The 20318-nt window shown below is 38.0% G+C and overlaps 1 protein-coding gene across 8 annotated transcripts in view; it reads right to left on the bottom strand.

Moving 5' to 3' along the window:
• Positions 1–20318, bottom strand: part of ELF1 (E74-like factor 1 (ets domain transcription factor)) — a 131424-nt gene that overhangs the window by 55769 nt on the left and 55337 nt on the right. For 2 of the 8 annotated variants that reach the window (XM_014549728.1, XM_014549727.1), the window contains exons 2-4: positions 19946–20061; positions 13537–13657; positions 7098–7434 (exon numbers count right to left, since the gene is read on the bottom strand). In XM_014549728.1, coding sequence (XP_014405214.1) covers positions 7098–7169 — 72 coding nt within the window. In that variant the 5' untranslated portion in view covers positions 7170–7434; positions 13537–13657; positions 19946–20061. Of the gene's footprint in view, positions 1–7097; positions 7435–8025; positions 8112–13536; positions 13658–15799; positions 15907–19945; positions 20062–20318 lie in introns of those variants that run through there. The other 6 variants (XM_014549730.1, XM_014549732.1, XM_014549729.1 and 3 more) reach the window with 5 other exon arrangements.

Here is a 20318-nt window from a genome sequence, read left to right on the forward strand (position 1 = left end):
TTTAACATGGAAAAATGTGTGACATTGATGATAAGTAATACATGAACAAAAGGATAAGGTTAATTCCTAAAGGATGATTTTAGAATAAAGTCCTGGGACAAATAGGTTTTGTCCTAAGATCTTGAAAGATGGATTAGAACTTAAAAAGGTAACAGGTGTGAATGTGGAAGATCAAACTATGGGGAAACAGTAAAATATTTGGGAAAATTATACTGCAGGCTGGCAAAGTTAATGTAGTACAAAGAAGGAAAGAGCAGCCCTGGCAGGGTTGCTCAGTTGGTTGGAGTGGCATCCCATACACCAAAAAGATTGTGGTCAGGGCACATACCTAGGTTTCATGTTCGAAACCCAGTTGGGGTACATATGAGAGGCAACCACTCAATGTTTCTCTCCCACAATGATCTCTCTCTCTCTCTCTCTCTCTCTCTCTCTCTCTCTCTCTCTCTCCCTTCCTCTCTAAAATCAATAAACATATCATCAGGTGAGGATATAAAAAATAGAGTGTGACATAGTCACACTATGAAAAGCTTCTAAGCATAAGTTAAGGTGTCTAGATTGATTATATAGTCAAGAGAAATCCATCAAAAGTTTTGGTACATTCTACTGTTCTAGAACACTTCTTCATCTGCTATATAAACTGAATGTTCCTTCAAGATCCAGTTCAAATTTAACTTCCCTAAGTTGCAAAGCAATCAAAGGCTCCATTCTCTGTATCCACAGCACTCTGGTCTTACCTGTGTCACAATGAGTTCTGATTCCCAAACAGTACATGAGAATTACTGTGAAGCTTGTTTAAAAAAAAAAACACACACACACACACAAAAAAAAAAACAAGGCACTGTTTACCGTTTAGACCGTCTGCAGTCTGAGCAAGCCAATTTACATCTTAAGAAGGAATGTCGTAAGACCACCTTCTTATAATGTGATGAAATTCTATAAAAATATTTGTTTTTACTTTCCCAAGCATGTCATTAAGCTTCTCACAAGTGAGCTAAGTCTGCTAAGCAAAAATAACTGATTTGCTTAGATATACTTTTAGAACCAGTAACAGAAAAAAACATGATATATCAAAGTTATAAATGATATATCAAGTGACATATCAAAATTGTAAAAAGCATTAAACAATCAACTGATTTTCATTAAATTAAATTCTGGAATATTTGAGCATATAGTCAAGTTTTCTCCTCTCTAGAAACTTGTCCTCTCAGCCTTCAGCTTTCTTATTTTCATACAATCACCAGGCAAACCTTCAATAAGGTCAAACTGAGGTGCCTTTAAGTAAAAGTTTACTACAATTCAATTCTGACGGTGTTGCTTTCCACAAAAGTACCTCCCTCGTTCTCAGCTACAAATATTCCGTTGAGAATAGATAGCAAAAACAGATTTTTAAGTGTCTTGTCAGTACCAACAATGTTGACATTTCCTTTTCAAACACCCACCCCCAATCCCTGCCCAAAGGAGTTTTTCCAAGGAATTTTGAGAAGAGTATGAAATGATTTAAAAGAAAATGATCAAGGTGGTGGCAACCAGACATTAATGATGTCAGTTTCTTTAGACAACTACAGTTACAACCACAGACCATAACTGGAAACAGGAAATATATTCTAATCTGGGGCCTTCAAACAGTGATTTTATAAAGAACCAATCAATAAAGCTAATATAGGACTATAAAAAGAATAAATTATCTTAAAAGACAAAAATAATTTTAAACTTTGAAGAGTTAAAATCCCAACAGAGTCTTTATGTAACTTAAAAAGCTAATTCTAAAATTTATTCAAAACTCTACCCCCCAATTTTTTTGGTGGGTGATATCTTATTAGATGTCAAATCTATAAAGTGATACTTATGAAAGCAATGAAATAGTGGCACAATAAAAAAGTTAAATGAAGTAGAATACACCAGCAAGTTCAAAACTGAAGTCTCTACATATGGTAATCCTATATAATAAAAGCCTAATATGCAAACTGTCCCCTCGACTGGGAGTTCCAACAGGTGGGGGTTGGGCTGGCTGGCGGCCCTTCCCCGTGGCTGGCCCCGCACCCTACTCCCCCCGACACCGATCGGGAGCGGGGCTGGCCGGCCAACTGCCCGTGTCCCCTCCCCCTGGCCAGCCCAGCCCCGATCAGGGCCAATCAGGGCTGGTTGGCCAGACCCCACCCATGCACGAATTTGTACACTGGGCCTCTAGTTTAGTATATAACAAAGGTGGCAGCCTAAGTATGAAAATCACAAAACATTCAATAAATGGTGAAGGGCCAACATCTCCATTTGTGGGAGAGTCCTCAGATCCCTGTATCTTCTCTGTATATGTAAAAGCCTAATATACAAAGTGTCCCCTCAGGAGTTCGACCAGGAGACCGTGAGTTTGATTGCTCGCTATGACATGCACTGACCACCAGAGGACAGCATGGAATGAAGGAAGGCCCCGGCCAGCAGCTGGCAGCCAGGGAAGGGAGGCCCCGTCAGCAGCCAGCAGCCAGGGAAGGAGGCCCCAGCCGGAAGGCCCCAATCAGCCCTGATCGCTGGCCAGGCCTAGGGACCCTTACCCTTGCACAAATTTTGTGCACCGGGCCTCTAGAATCCTATAGAAGTAGATTTCATCTGAACTGAGGAATAAAACACAAAAGATATACTAGAAGAAAATATTAAGAGACTAATAATTTTAAGGGTGAGGAAAGCTTAGTAGACATCAAAAATGGTAAATTTTATACCATAAATATTTAAAATTTCTACAGGGCAAAAGGTATGTTAAAAGATGGTAGGGACATGTCACAAAAAGAGTTAATCATTGCCTGTACAATGAATTAGTTAGAAGACAATGAATACTGATATAATAGCCATAATATATAAAAAATTACTGGGCAAAAGGATATTAGTAAGTAATTTTAAGGAAATTCAAATGAAAAGTACTTATAATTAACAATTCAACAACCTCACTGCTAGTAGTCAAGGAAATGCAAATTAAAATAGTAAACTGTAATTATCACCAAAAAAGACTGACCAAAAAGAAAATTTCTGATAGCGATGGTTTAGGAAATATACTATTGGTGGTAGTAGAAATTGATATAGCCTTTTGAAAGAATGATTTGATAATATGTTTATGCTTTTAGTAAACTTAGTAACTCTACTTTCAGAAATCCTTTAGAAATAATCATATAAGTGTTGCAACAACTTTATACTATTACTAGAGGCCCAGTGCATGAAATTTGTGCACAATGCAGTCCCTAGGCCTTGCCGGTGATCAAAGGGCGGGTTCCAGCTGACCTCTGGGCCCTGGGAAGCACGTGGGCCCCACGCACCCCCCTCCGCCTGAGTTACGGCACCATAGCACCTGAGTCCTCACATGGAGATGTGGTGAGCACGGCCGGACGCCGTGGGGTGGGGCGCAGTGTGGACCTCTGGGTTGCCCAGCAGTGCCGCACAGAAGCCAGGCGGGCAGCGCACTCTCTCCTGGCTGGCCTCACAGACCGGCTCCTGCATGAACCTACAGGGAGCCCGACTGGCCCCTACGGTCCCAATAGCTGTGGCCTGGCTCACCTGGAAGAGGCCACATGGGTGTGGGGCGGGCTCCTCGCAGGCGCCCAGCACCTGAACGTGGGGGCTTCCCTGGCACCCAAGCCCTGGCATACCGGGGTAGGGTAACAGGGGAAGTGAGAGCAAGCTTGGCGGACACCCCGCATTCCCACCACACCTCCATCCCCATCACCCCGCCCCCGGTAGCCAGGGAGAGGTCTCAGCCCCCTACCCGGGGGCCGTGGGAGGTTGGTCACTGCCACCCACCCCCAGTTCCCCGTCCCCGCCCGGGGCCCGGCCCCAATAGGGCAATCAGGGCCTGCCGGCCGCTGGTTGCCATCTGCAGGGCAATCAGTTGGGGCTGGGTCCCCCGCCCAGCTCCCTCAGTGCCTGGGAGCTGGGCAGCGGCCCTGCCCCCGCACCTCCCGCCAATGCTGGTTGCTGTCTGCAGGGCGATTGGGCCTCTGCTCGCACCTGCCTTGGCCTGGAGCCACCCACTCACCTGCTCCACCATCCCGCCGCAGTCCCACTCTCATAGGGGCCCATCAGGGCAGGCAGCACCTCCAATGCCTCCCACTGCCAGTGCCACATCGCCGATGCCCTCCATGTTCTGCACCACCCCCTGGTGGCCAGCGCATGTCATAGCAAGTGGTTGAACTCCCGGTTGAGGGGACAGGTTGCATGTTAGGCTTTTATTATATAGGAAGGATATAATTATACACACACACAGAAAGTTGCAATAAAAAAATGATAGTACTGGGTAAATATTAGCTATGTGCCAAACATGGTTCTAAGAGCTTTACATACATCAATTCACTTCATGCTCATAACAACCCTATAATATTAGGTCTGTTATTATCATCTTCATTTTGTAGATAAGGAAACCAAGGACCAGAGAGGTTAAGGAACTTGCTTAAGGTCACAGAGGTGGCATGAGGATTCAAACCCAGGTGTTCTGACTGCAAAATCTGAGATTTAAACAGCAGTCAAACGAGGATGTTTATTTTAATATTGTTTACAATAGCTAAATACTGTTAATAGCCAATTGTACATGATCAGGGACTGGTAAAGTAAAAAATGATCCATCTGTCATGTGAAAAATAAATGATATATTAAGTACAAACAAACAAGTCACAAAAATGGCTTCACATACTTTCATTTGTATCTTAAAAACAACTTCTGGGTGTAGGTTTGTATATACACATAGTATTCTTTCATTTAGGCCTTTGTCTAAAAAAATTAAACATCTAATAGTCAATACTAATATCTTTGGGGGCAGAATAGAATTAAGGAATGAGGAGGAAAAGAGACTTGCACTATTTTACATATTTTCATATTAGGTGACTTTGTTTTATAATTGGCATTGTATTATTTATTTAATTAAAAACAAATTTAACAAGTGAACAAACAAGCTAGTAGAAGCAGTTAGATAAGATGCTAATAAGACTGACACTGCTGGGTCTACCCCCATGTGAATCAATTAAGTTTACTGTGCCATAGATTGAAGAACTCTAAATCTGACCAATTGTTCCAAACATTGTACACTGATTATAATACAGAAGGACTGGCATATATCATTGCAAGAGTGTTCAACATCCTCAAATGCAGCTCCACTATTTACTAGCTGTATGGCTTTAGGCAAGTCACTGAACCTCTCTCCATGTCTCAATTCCTCATTATAATAAACAGATAATAACATTTGCCGTATATGGTTAAAATATTTGTCAAGTCCTTGTAATAATACCTGCACAAAACTAATATATATTCCTTTTGTTAGATAAAAATAAATAACTTTAGACATGTGCATTCCGATGTTAAGAGCACCATCTCCCTACCCAAAGACTTAGTAACCTCTCCAAGATAAACTAAAATGTACCATACATAATAAGAGGAAATATTATTTTACAAAACTTTTTTAAGGCTATATAGATACATGTATGAATACTGTACCATAATATAGAATATATTTCTCATAGTCAAAAGTGTGTCAAAGCTACTGCACTGGAGCACACCAATAAGTGGGTAAAAGCTTTATCATCTGCAACCACATCCCGAGAACAAACCTTACCACATCAAGTCTGGGATCTTTCATCTGAAAGGGCTGCACAGTAAACACTATTTTCAAACCTTAACATACACAAAAATGTCCTGCTTTAAAGCAGATTAAAACACTTTCTCTTCCTAAAATATCTTTTCTATTATCTCTAAATTAAATCCAGATAACTATTAATATTTTAAAACATATTTTTATTGATTTCAGAGAGAAAGGGAGAGGGAGAGAGAAACATCAAGGATGAGAGAGAATCATTGATTGGCTGTCTCCTGCATGCCCCCTACTGGGGATTGAGCCCACAACCTGGGCATGTGCTCTTGACCAGAATCGAACCTGGAACCCTTTAGTGCGCAGGTTGACACGCTATCCACTGAGCCAAACCGGCTAGGGCAACTATTAATATATTTTTAATTGGGACCAATCAATCCTCTCCCTCAAATTTTTTGCCTCCCTACCCAAACTCATCTTGATTTTAAGACACCTTAATCCAAATTCCAATCTTTTATAGGTTTATTTATAATTTTTTAAATTCTGTCATTTCAATACACAATACAAACAGCTAAGAAAGTATAATGCCCTGCCAAAAGTAAAAATTTATCTTATTACCTGTAGTAACTCTGCTTCTAGAATAAAAACATGATATATTTTAATTGATCTATTAAAGTTAAGTATTTGAAATTAGGTTTATTTCAGTATATAAATCAACTTCATTACATATATTTTAAACCTACCAGTCTTCAAAATATTTTTCTCAGTACACTGAGTCTCTCTTACACCATTTCTCCCACATCATGGCCATATAACCTGTTTAAAACGAAGTAAATTATAAAGTCCCAAGAACCCCTAGACTACCCCCACCCAAAAAAGGAAGGCTAGAATTAACTTAGATCTTTTTCTTAGTATCTCCTGGATCCTTCTTACATTCTAGAAACAGTAATTTATATATCTTGTATAAATTCAATAAGAACCAATTTAGAAATTCTTCAGTTCAATCCCTTCACTCAAAAGATGATGAAATCTAGATCTCAAGAAGTAAAGTAACTTCTTCAGAGACACATGCTTTGGACTGAAATAACATATGATTATAGGACTGCTAACATCTTTTCATCAGCTTGAAAAAATAGCCTAGGGTTATAAATATTAATTAACCATATACATTAAAATTACATAACTGCAAGCAACTATTACAATCCATCATGTACTATTAAATATTTTACATGTTTTGTTAATATGTCTTCTAGAACTTTTCAAATAATTACTTAAGGTATTTAAATTTCATTTTACAAAAAAACAAGCTTAACTCCAAAAGTATTACTTCCTTGTTACCACATCACAGTTAAGGTTAAGATTCTTTAACAAATTAACTAGTACTTAAAATATAAGATCACAATTACTTCCATATTTTTAATATCTAGATTTCTATATTAATAAAGTTTCTCATACTTTCATTTAAAGTAAGTAATTTCTGATATAAATGGAGAAATCACAATAATACATTTATTAAAATCCAAATTTTTTCTGGGTCTCATACCTGTTGTTCATCCTCCATGACGTTACTAGCAAACTCAAATACTAGGTCGTTCTGTTGGACAACAGCAGCCATAATAAAGCATTCCCCTTAGATGCACATGAGAAAAATTCCAAACAGGTTCAAGTATCAGGCAGCAGAATCCAGTGACAATTTGGGTTAAAAAAAAAACAAAAAACAAAAAAACTAAGTCTGTGAAGTTACTGTATACACAGGTTTTCTTTAGGAAAGGAGCTTCAAATTTTCTTGGTTTCTTTAGGAAAAGTGTTTCAAATTTTCTGATATGCTATTCAAACTGAGGCAATTTTTCTGAAATTTTTCTTCTCCAGAACTTCTTGGCCTGAAAAACAAAAGTTTAAGTTAGTTATGAAATCATATCCACTTAGAATATAATAATTGATACCAAGGGCAGTGTCTCCAAAGTATTTCTGTTAATATTTTTAAACAAAATCAACATGACTAATGAACACACTTTTTTTTTTAAAGTTAGGTACATAATTTCTTTGAAGATTTCATTCCTGCTAAGATAAAATCACCTCTCATTACTGAAAATAAAGCCACTCTCTCCACCCCCAAGTTAAACTACTGTTAAAGTTCCAAATATTTAAAAATATACATATATCCACCTAGCAACAACTAGGTTTATAATTACAATAAAGGGCATATAAACAATTTTCTTCTTTCCACTAAGCCAGCAAACCACCTACATTGGAAATGCTACTCCATGAGTAATTTCATAATGTATTATTTTTGCCTTAATAGAAACATTCAGACAGTATCTCTATTAGATCTAATATATAAGGACTTAAAAATCTTTCTAATACATTTAAAGTTTAGTAAGTACTATTTTAAGAGCTTTTAAAAAACTAAGCAGAAATTAAAGCCCACTCTCTGTTCTTTAAAAAGGTTTCTGATAAGTAGAATGCTTTACCATGCTTAAGCCTGTCTTCAGTGGCTTCTTTTTTAATGCACTGAAATGTATCCTTATCTCTAGCACAGGGTTGCAAGCAACAGGAAGGAAACAGCACTTGACCACGTCATGGCAAATTAGAACATGCAAAGAACTGCACTTTACAATAGTAGAAAAACAGAAGCACAACTTAAGAGTGAAAACAATTTCACAGTGGAGGGAGAAATACTTAAAAAGTATTGTCCAAAGATGTTTGCCTGTTTTAAAAAAAATTATCACTACTAACAAAAGTAAAAGGAAAATTTTAAAAGTTTATCTTAATTTTATTAAATATTATATCATATGCTTATAGCCATAAATGAAAATGAAAAGACAAAGATATAAAAATATATCACATTAAATAACATCTAATTCTTTGAAACAGCATTTACAATTTAATTTTAAAGAGACAAGTTCAGGAATGAAACTGAGCTGCTGAATGAGTTTCCCTGAAAACTTAAATCCAGCTAGCATGTGCTAGCCAAATCATATATTCAGTTTCCTAATTTCAGTAAAGTCAATTCCCTATATATTCTGGATTCTAGAGGTCATCATAGATGACTGTGTTGTCCCTAACTAGGTATTAAAATAAAATAAGGGTTAATAATTCAATTCAGGTGATATTTCTACTGACTAAACTGAATTCTAACCCAGCAGTTTTACACATTCACCCATCCCACCCCTTTCAATAATGAATTAACTCCAACATTAGGCATTCTTAGCACATCCGGGTAGTTTTTGAACAACGCACCATATCTAAAAGAGAAAAAAAAAAGTGCTTTGACCTAAATTGATCATAGATAGACATACACACATAACACATACATTTGATCTTAGACAAACATTACTTATAATCTTTTTCTTTAAATCACCACCTAACCCAATTCTTCTATACTAGGCTTGCCCCTCCGGATGATCCTCCACATAGAAACTACAGTATTTCTTGCCTTCCTTCTCAACTTCTGATATTTCCATTCCAGGAATGCCTCACCCATTTCTCAGCAACCATTCAAATCTTTTCCATTCTTCAATGCTCAAATGAAATACCATTTCTTTCACAAAGCTTCCTAACCTCTGTGTCTTGACTGATATGGACCTTCAAAAATACAGCACTTACTGTCCATGCCACAAAGTTAACATTAACTTGTACATTGTCTCACATTTGAAAATTACGTCCCCCTAGTTAAACTGAATAAATGTTCGAGTGCCTACTATTTGCAAAGCAATGTCCCAGGTACCAAGATAATTAAAGAAAAACTTCTCTTGATTCTCTGGGTAAGTAAGCATTGTCTAAAATTTTTTCTGTACCTACCAAATTGTGTGCCCATAGTAATAATAGAATTATATTAATGACAGATACTGTTTTAAAAATCAATCATTAGATATTTAAGCTATTTCTATATATATTCCTTATAAACAATGACTACAGTACCTTTGATAATAAGGAAACCATTATCCTAATAAAAAAGTTTCTCTGTAAAAGGTTAAATTCCAAATCTATTCCAAAATCCATTTGTTCACAAATACAACGTGACACCGTACCAATGACTAATATGAACACATCTATGTAAAGTTAAGTTTCACTTTCTTTTCTACTGCAATACGTACTTTTTCTTGCTAGCACTTCCAAACTGCTACTATCCTTTAATGTTTTTTAAAAATCTCTAAAATAAGGATAAGCACTCAACATACACCTTACAGTACACACTAACAACGGACAGCAATAAACTAAAATTGAAATGGACTGCCCATTTTCATTAAGCCATGTTAGAATAGAGACACCTTTACTCTGGTCGGTAGCTTTTGTTCATCTATAATAATAAAAGCGTAATATGTTAATTAGACCAGACAGCCGAACGACCTCCCGGATGTCATTCTGGACATCCTTCCGGACAAAGCTGCGGTGGCAGGGGCTGAGGCAGAGGCAGTTAGGGGTGATCAGGAGGCAGGCAAGAAGTTAGGGGTGATCAGGCAGGCAGGCAAAGTGGTTAGGGGCGATCAGGCAAACAGGCAGAGGCAGTTAGAGGTGGTCAAGCAGGCAGGCAGGCGAGTGGTTAGGGGCAATCAGGCAGGCAGGCAAGTGGTTAGGGGCATCAGGCAGGCAGGCGAGTGGTTAGGGGCAATCAGGCAGGCAGGTGAGTGGTTAGGGGGGAGCCAGTGATCACAAATTGTGAGAGGGATGTCCAACTGCCGGTTTAGGCCCGATCCCGCAGGAATCCCTGTGAGATCAGGCCTAAACCGGCAGTCAGACATCCCCCGAGGGGTCCAGGATTGTGAGAGGGTGCAGGCCAGACTGAGGGACACCCCTCCCAGGATTGTGAAGGGTGCAGGCCAGACTGAGGGACACCCCTCCCCCCATGCACAAATTTCGTGCACTGGGCCTCTAGTTTAAATATAAAAGTTTATAAACTGAAAATATGTCAATAAAGAAAAGCTCTTCAACTATTTTATTGGCTTAATTAGGCCTCTGATCCGCTTTTTTCACTCCCCTTTTTGCTCTTCCTCTTCTCTCAATAGTTATTTAACCTACACCAAAGGTGGTTTTTCAGAAGAAATTTTCTAATTCCTGATCCAGAGGTATCACCTATACATATTACAGGTACATACTTAAATAACAAAGCCCTTAAAAATAACAAAGGCCCTGTGGATTAAAATGTTTTTGGTAATAGATAAGAGTGAAAATCCAGATCAATAATTCAAGTTTTCGTGAGTAAACTGAGTCTCTGTGCCCAAAGTCCTAGTTTGAAAGCACAATAGAACTACAACTAGAATCCTCATCCCCTCAATCAGGACTCTGTCCATGACTACAATATAAAGCCTTGCCTCTAATCTACCCAAATCTTTTATGCTTAGTAGTTTAGAACACAGATTTCTAAGTAAATACAGATATGAAATGGGGAAAATACAAAATTCCATCTCAAGTTCAGCTCCTGATCTCCAAATCCACTCACTGAGTCGTCTATTAGATAAATCCACCTCAGTGTCCCCTCAAAGTCAATGTGTCTAAAACATGTCCAAACTGAATTTATAATTTCATTCCTTAAAATTGCTCTTGTATGAATATACATGGATATTCAAAATGAGGAGAAATAAAGGCCTCTGCTTTACTCTACAAATTATAAGGTCTTCAGTAAATTTAAAATTTGCTTTAATTTACTAACCACTAGCTATATACAGTATATCTGTGAACACTCTGCTGGGTTAATAGTTTTCAAACACATTTCATTTTCAAAGGGTCATTTAGTCTTCAAAAAGTAAGAAAAAATATAAGTGAAAATTGTTCATTCAAGAGACATAAACAGTTAACTTATTTGCACAGTTTTGCGAGGTCATCTAGTTGGGCATCTACCAAGTAATAAAAACTTCCCTATCTGTCTCTCTGACTTTTAACTAGGTCGGGACCATATTCTTATTCTTCAAGGAGAAATGCCAGAGGAATGTCTAAGCAATAAGTTTCCTAACTTCCTATATCCCAAAAAAGCTTCAGATTTAAGGTAAAATAGTAAAGCAAGCAAATCAAGAGTTTAAGCTCTAGAGTCAGACAACTTGGGTTTGAAACTTCTGCACTGTGACCTGAGACAAGTAAGTTAATGTCGATCTCTTTTGCAAAATAGACATGAGCCACAGTTGCCTCACTTTGTAAAATGGGTATAATAGATAACACCAAAATCTAGAATTGAAAAGATAAGATGCAAAATGCATGTGCAGAATGCCTGGCATATCAACTTCACTCAATAAACATTAGCTTCATTATAGTCTAAGTATAGTGCAAGAGATGTAACAGGTGCATTCCAGGTAACTAATTATTCCTTAAGTTTCATTTCCACACTTCCTGGGAGTCTTCTTTACCACAGCTATTTGCCAGACTCCAACAAAGAACTCCAGAGCCCATTACCAACAAAAGTATAATTCTATTCCAGTGCCTAAAAAATTTGACAACTATTTGATAAACCCAGATGCTTCAGGGCTAAGCCCTCACCCTGTCTGGCAAGCTTCTCTTAACACAAGAGTTCCATTATGTCTGTTCCAAACAAAATGAATTTACTGGATTGTAAACACAAAACCTTGAGCCACATTAGCTACTACAACCAATCAAATATTTAATTTGTATTTAATGTATTATAAAAGATTTCAGGCATTATAAAAACATATGATCGGCCCTAGCTGGTTTGGCTCAGTGGCTAGAGAGCCTCGGCCTGTGGACTGAAAGGTCTCAGGTTCAATTCCAGTCAAGAGCACATGCCCAGGTTCCAGGCTCCATCCCCAGTAGAGCGCGTGCAGGAGGCAGACAATCAATGATTCCCTCTTATCAATGATGTTTCTATCTCTCTCTCCCTCTCCATATGATTGTCAAAATCAGTTGTTAATACTTCAAACACTTGTCTTCTTAATCCCTGACTGAATGCAAATTTAGGTTTTCTGCAAAAGGGTTTTAAACACAGGCCAAGGTCTAAAAACCCATTAATTAATAACTATATTAAAAATCACTGCTACCCTTTGGAAGCAACTAGGCCACCAACTCATTATACTCAATATAAAAACTGATAAATAAAAAGAACCAATCAAATAAACAAAAAAAGCAAAAGAATTTTATCTAAGACAATTATGGTCCAAAGAAGGTAAAATTCACCAGTTTAGAGCAAAGGAATGACTACCTTTAATTTGAATGACTTCCTCTCATAAAGCATTCAGACAGTGTTTGTGTGTAGGGGTGAGTGTGTGTGTGTGTGTGTGTGTGTGTGTGTGTGTGTGTGTGTGTATGGAACTATCTAGAAAACTGGAATTCTGTAATAACTCCAGATGCCAAGTACCTAAACAGAAAGTATTTTTACATTAAGTGGTAATCTAATAAATAATCCTTATCACCATATAGATATACCTATTATAAGTAGGTATATTTGGAAAAAAAACATTAATTTTAAGAAATGCAACAGAAATTAAAGAAAAGTAGAATAAGAAAAGTGAGAGAAAAGAAGCTATGGAAATAAGAAGCAAGCAAACTATAAACTGTAATGACTGGAATTCTTGTATAATAGACCATAGTTAGGCCTTTTTGTTTATTTTCTAACATGGAAGAATGCTTTATATTAGCTCTCAGCAGAAATGAAAATAATAAATAAGTGGTATCAAAATAAATTCTGTACAGTCTTCCAAGAGCCTGCCTATTCTGAAAGTATAGAATCATACAATTTTAGAGCTGGAAAAGATCTAAGAATTACTTAGGACAATGCATTCATTGAACAGCTAATTTATTTGGGCTAGAGCATTCTGACTTGCCCAAGGTCAGACAGACAGTTAACGGCAACAAAAGCAATAGAGGTTTTAATTCCTAGTCATGCCCCTTTCTCTACATTAATAGAATTTGTTAGTATTTTTCTTTTGCAGAATATCTGGAAAAATAAGAATTCCCTTACACAAATATATATAGCAATGGTCTCTATATTTCATGCAACCTCTTGATTTCCGTTAAATCATTTTCAATCATATTTTTACCTGAAACAACTGAAGGAGTTTGTAGATTTTTCTACTATTGCTTTAAATCTTAACGTTTTACTATTATTGTTCTTTCCCAAGTATTATCATACCAAACCATCTTGCTTTACAGTCACTCAGCCTAAAAAATGAAAAGGAAACATTACTAAGCCTTTTTATAAAACTACCCCAACTTAGAAACTCTTCAAAATACTTTAAAATTCTAGTGACATTTTTTTTGCTAGTTCTTTAAATATACATTACTGTCACTTACATTTAAAAATTTGTGGATATGGAAAAAAAGACAGCCATACCAAAATGTGGTTAGTTATGAAATCAGATTTGAACTTCCCCAAAAAGGATAGTCTCTCAGTTCCTACTAAGGAAACAAACAAAAAAAGAAACCAGTTGTAAAATAAATCTCACTATATAGCCCTCTCTAAATCATGTGCTCTATACACAAAATAGAACGGGGAAATACAAGTTAATGTCACTAGAGAAACAAATCATAACTTAATTCAAAAAGAAAATGTTTCTATACTCCAACCTTTAAATTAAAATTATTTTAAATATTCAAGGAATTTAAGAAAAAAATTTAAATGTTTTAAAATGTGTTCTTGGAATCCATACAAGTACTATATATTACCACCAATATCTTTTAAGTAACTATTCTGCGTTAGGCATCTTTCATCATTGCAAGTGTGGGAGGCAGGTAAGGGGAAGTTAAGTATCTAGAACTTTTTCAAAGGCAGTTTCATTTTTGTGTGAATGAAGCACAAATTTATGTTTTTTAAATAGGAAGTCTCAGTAGGCTTCTGGTGACATATGCAAAACTGAAACAGGTCTTGGAAACCTGAATAAGCTCACCTTACTTCAACCATGTTAGAGTAAAACAACAACAACAACAAAAACACCACAAAGTCAGTATGATCAAACCGAACAGGCTGACTTCTCTCTATGCTTTCACCTTTATGCTGACTCCCAGATGAACAGTTCCAGGACTCTGAGGGCAGACCTGAAATTCCAGTTCTTTCACATTGTTCTCCACTTTCCATCATTGGCCACTTGGGCCTACCTGGTGTCAGATTACACTCTGGTAGCATTTATAGCACTTGCAGAACAGCCAAACAGATCACATACCTAGACCTGTCTATACCTGTGGTCTCAAGATTAACTCTTCTTTTGAGCATGTTCTGAAAACTAAAGAATTTAAAACCAAAGAGAAATATTGAATGGTAAGCAGATACTGCTTTAATTTCGGCCATGAAAAAAGTTCAACTTCTTTCTGAAAAGGTTGAAAATGATAATTTTCACAATGTTATTAATTGGTGCTTTTTATTTTGCAAATAAATTGACTGAAGAAACTTTCTTCTCTCTATCATCCTAAATCAAAAACACACCTATCAAGGAAATACAGACATGCTAAAATATGCTTATCAACAAAACCTATATGGGTATTTAAAAAGTTTCTCTCTATAACATATAAGAATCAACCTAGAAGGAAACTGTTTCATTTCTATGGTTATTTCCCTATTGAATATTTTCATTTTCTTAGAAGATATGCTCTAGTGCAGTGGTTTTCAACTGGTGTGCAATAATAATTTTTAAATCATGCAATGCCTGACTATTTAGTCAGAGGCACTGACCTCTCTTCTCTCAGACTGTCAAATAAAAAAAATGATAACAGCCAACACAACAACAGCCATCTGTTGTGAATGAATCAAAATAATGTTTTTTTTGTCAGATTGGTAAAAATATTTTTTTTTTTGGTGTGCTACAGGATTTTAGTAATTATGTATGCCATGAAATGAAAAAGGTTGAAAATCGCTGCTCTAGTGCAATGATTTCCCCCATCTGAGAAGATAGCAGATTCTCATTAGTAATAGTGTTTCACTCTGGCCCAAATTGAAGGGGAAAAGCTAGAGATATGTTGTTCAAGTCCCCTAGGAGATTTTGCTACATAACATAACTCCCCCAACTCCCATATTACACAATACTCTTCTAGAAGAAACTCTATTACGTCATAAGAATTACCCCTCTTACAAAGAAACACACCATAAGCTGAAAGCAAAATATAAAAATCATATAAATAGCTTAATGGCCATGGATTTACATTATTAGGTGATAGTTGCTGTTCCATGTATTCAATTGATGATGGTTCCTTACTAATTTTACTCTAGCTCCCCTCCAGTGGTTCTTCACCCTACAGGAAGAGTAATTTACCAAAAATGAAAATACAATAAACTCACTCCTCTACTTAAAACTAATCAGTGACTTCCATTACCTATAGGAAAAACTTCAAATCCATTAACAGGGCTTAAGAGGCTCTTCATGATGTTGTAAAAGGTATGAGAAAAACATGGCCAGTCAGATTTGAAAACAGGATATCTGAACATCTAGGCCAGGGGTGGGCAAACTTTTTGACTCGAGGGCCACAATGGGTTCTTAAACTGGACCGGAGGGCCGGAACAAAAGCATGGATGGAGTGTTTGTGTGAACTAATATAAATTCAAAGTAAACATCATTACATAAAAGGGTACGGGTTTTTTTTTTTTTTTTTTAGTTTTATTCACGGCTGGCCTAGAGCCTTCAGAGGGGGCTGTAAAAGTGGACAGGAATCTTCTTTAGAACAAGCTTAAAAGTGTCACAATTTTAATACTCTTCACTTCCATCTCAAAATCAGGTATTATAGCATTTCTGTATTTTATAGTCTCTCATGGCCCCCTACCCCACCCCAGTATTAAAGAAGCCAAAATCAGCCTTGCCTCAGTTCCCCCTAGAACCCCATATGTAGTGCCCTTTTCCCCAGGTTTCTGTCTATGCTCATTGCCATGTTCAATCCAGATTTCTCCATGTATTCATGGATGATCATAATCTTTTGTATCTGTGATCATGGGGTTCTCTTCCAAATCATAGTGGGACCAGACTTAAGGATGTAAACTCCAGAGAAGCAAAACATTTTCACCTTTTCCCAAGTTACCAACAAATTGGATAGACTTTAACATTCCTTGTGCACAAAACTACTGGCTCCCCATATGTGAGAATGACCTACTATTTTCAGAGTGCAACCCTTTTCTTCTTTAAATAATAAACTATTGTCCTGGCTGGTGTGGCCTCAGTTGGTTGGAGCATGGTCCCACACACCAAAAGGTGGTGGGTTCAATCCCAGTCAGGGCGGGAGGCAACCAATCGATAATTTCTCTCTCACATGGATGTTTCTTTTTCACATTGATATCTAAATTAAATAAAATAAATAAATAAATAAATAAATAAATAAATAAACTATCTACACTAATAAAAGCCTAGGTGGCCCTCGCACATGATGTCACCACAAGATGGCCGTGCACAGCAAAGGCCGGGCCCAGCGGCCAGTCTGCACAGTGAGGTCTGGGGGTCCCGTGGCTCTGCGCTGCGTGGAGGAGGCCGGTCATGGCAGGAGAGGGCAGTTGTGGGCAATCAGGCCAGCAGGGAAGGGCAGTTGTAGGAGATTGGGCCGGCAGGGGAGGGCAGTAGGGGGCGATTGGGCTGACAGGGGAGGGCAGTAGTGGGTGATCGGGCCGGCAGGGGAGGGCTGTTGGGAGCGATTGGGCCGGCAGGGGAGCAGTTAGGTGTCAATCAGGCCAGCAGGGGAACGGTTAGGGGGCAATCAGGTTCGCAGGCAGAAGCGGTAGGGGCAATCAGGCAGGCAGGCAGGCAGGCAAGCGGTTAGGAGCCAGCCGACCCGGATTGTGAGAGGGAAGTCTGACTGCCGGTTTAGGCCCAATCTCACAGGGGATCATCCCCTGAGGGGTCCCAGATTGGAGAGGATGCAGGCCGGGCTGAGGGACCCCCCCCCCATGCACAAATTTCGTGCACCGGGCCACTAGTTCTACTTTTCATTTTCTTAGAAGATATGCTCTAGTGCAGTGGTTTTCAACTGGTGTGCAATAATAATTTTTAAATCATGCAATGCCTGACTATTTAGTCAGAGGCACTGACCTCTCTTCTCTCAGACTGTCAAATAAAAAAAATGATAACAGCCAACACAACAACAGCCATCTGTTGTGAATGAATCAAAATAATGTTTTTTTTGTCAGATTGGTAAAAATATTTTTTTTTTTGACAGCCATACCAAAATGTGGTTAGTTATGAAATCAGATTTGAACTTCCCCAAAAAGGATAGTCTCTCAGTTCCTACTAAGGAAACAAACAAAAAAAGAAACCAGTTGTAAAATAAATCTCACTATATAGCCCTCTCTAAATCATGTGCTCTATACACAAAATAGAACGGGGAAATACAAGTTAATGTCACTAGAGAAACAAATCATAACTTAATTCAAAAAGAAAATGTTTCTATACTCCAACCTTTAAATTAAAATTATTTTAAATATTCAAGGAATTTAAGAAAAAAATTTAAATGTTTTAAAATGTGTTCTTGGAATCCATACAAGTACTATATATTACCACCAATATCTTTTAAGTAACTATTCTGCGTTAGGCATCTTTCATCATTGCAAGTGTGGGAGGCAGGTAAGGGGAAGTTAAGTATCTAGAACTTTTTCAAAGGCAGTTTCATTTTTGTGTGAATGAAGCACAAATTTATGTTTTTTAAATAGGAAGTCTCAGTAGGCTTCTGGTGACATATGCAAAACTGAAACAGGTCTTGGAAACCTGAATAAGCTCACCTTACTTCAACCATGTTAGAGTAAAACAACAACAACAACAAAAACACCACAAAGTCAGTATGATCAAACCGAACAGGCTGACTTCTCTCTATGCTTTCACCTTTATGCTGACTCCCAGATGAACAGTTCCAGGACTCTGAGGGCAGACCTGAAATTCCAGTTCTTTCACATTGTTCTCCACTTTCCATCATTGGCCACTTGGGCCTACCTGGTGTCAGATTACACTCTGGTAGCATTTATAGCACTTGCAGAACAGCCAAACAGATCACATACCTAGACCTGTCTATACCTGTGGTCTCAAGATTAACTCTTCTTTTGAGCATGTTCTGAAAACTAAAGAATTTAAAACCAAAGAGAAATATTGAATGGTAAGCAGATACTGCTTTAATTTCGGCCATGAAAAAAGTTCAACTTCTTTCTGAAAAGGTTGAAAATGATAATTTTCACAATGTTATTAATTGGTGCTTTTTATTTTGCAAATAAATTGACTGAAGAAACTTTCTTCTCTCTATCATCCTAAATCAAAAACACACCTATCAAGGAAATACAGACATGCTAAAATATGCTTATCAACAAAACCTATATGGGTATTTAAAAAGTTTCTCTCTATAACATATAAGAATCAACCTAGAAGGAAACTGTTTCATTTCTATGGTTATTTCCCTATTGAATAAATAAATAAATAAATAAATAAATAAATAAACTATCTACACTAATAAAAGCCTAGGTGGCCCTCGCACATGATGTCACCACAAGATGGCCGTGCACAGCAAAGGCCGGGCCCAGCGGCCAGTCTGCACAGTGAGGTCTGGGGGTCCCGTGGCTCTGCGCTGCGTGGAGGAGGCCGGTCATGGCAGGAGAGGGCAGTTGTGGGCAATCAGGCCAGCAGGGAAGGGCAGTTGTAGGAGATTGGGCCGGCAGGGGAGGGCAGTAGGGGGCGATTGGGCTGACAGGGGAGGGCAGTAGTGGGTGATCGGGCCGGCAGGGGAGGGCTGTTGGGAGCGATTGGGCCGGCAGGGGAGCAGTTAGGTGTCAATCAGGCCAGCAGGGGAACGGTTAGGGGGCAATCAGGTTCGCAGGCAGAAGCGGTAGGGGCAATCAGGCAGGCAGGCAGGCAGGCAAGCGGTTAGGAGCCAGCCGACCCGGATTGTGAGAGGGAAGTCTGACTGCCGGTTTAGGCCCAATCTCACAGGGGATCATCCCCTGAGGGGTCCCAGATTGGAGAGGATGCAGGCCGGGCTGAGGGACCCCCCCCCATGCACAAATTTCGTGCACCGGGCCACTAGTTCTACATAAGTTTCCAAACAATTTCTGGTGCTCCATGTGAAGATCCTTAAAATGGGATTCTTCCTACAATCATCGTCATAACTCTCTGGCACTTACCTAAGATTATAAACTCAATGGCACCAAAAAACTAGAAGTAGCAAAACTATAACATGAGAGATGAAAAGGAGAAGTAGAAAGCAGGGCTAGTATTGTAACATATACTTAAAATACAGATATGTAGTAATTATAAATGATACATGTTAAGTATATTTTCCTATTGCACAAATCTTAGAACTAAACGTTAAGTGCTATTCATAATATGAAGATTTATAATACAAAATAGTTAAAATTTTAGGTCTTTAATTTTTCATAATTTCTCAATCAACTTTTAAATCATTTGAATCTATTTCAGTTACTATTAACTAAAAAGTGTGTCAACGCCTCTTGCCTTAGGTTTTCTCTGATAGAAACCAGTTTTATTATACTTAATTGATATATACCAAAAGCTAATCAAAAGATCCCACAGTATCCATTTTCTAAAGAAACTATGCTTTTACTGATTAACTGGATGGTAAAAAGTTGATGAATATTTATTGAACTTCCCCTTAGCTCAGTACTATGGTAAAAAAAAGAGAGAGAGAATGCATGAACTTGTTACCATGAAGTTTAAAATGTATTTCAGGAAATAAGATCATGCCACACGATTTAATACCAAAGGTAGTATTTCATTAAGTGCTAAAGCTGGTCAGTCCTGCCAGCATTTCAGAAGAGGGGACAGTCATACAGACCAAGAAAATACTTCCCAGATAAGGAAGGACCAAAACTCAACCTTAAAGGAAAGTAGGATGTGGATAGTAGAGAAGGGAAGGGAGG

This window comes from Myotis brandtii, unplaced genomic scaffold (genome assembly GCF_000412655.1).
Source record: "Myotis brandtii unplaced genomic scaffold, ASM41265v1 scaffold569, whole genome shotgun sequence".
In the NCBI taxonomy this organism is placed as follows: Eukaryota; Metazoa; Chordata; class Mammalia; order Chiroptera; family Vespertilionidae; genus Myotis; species Myotis brandtii.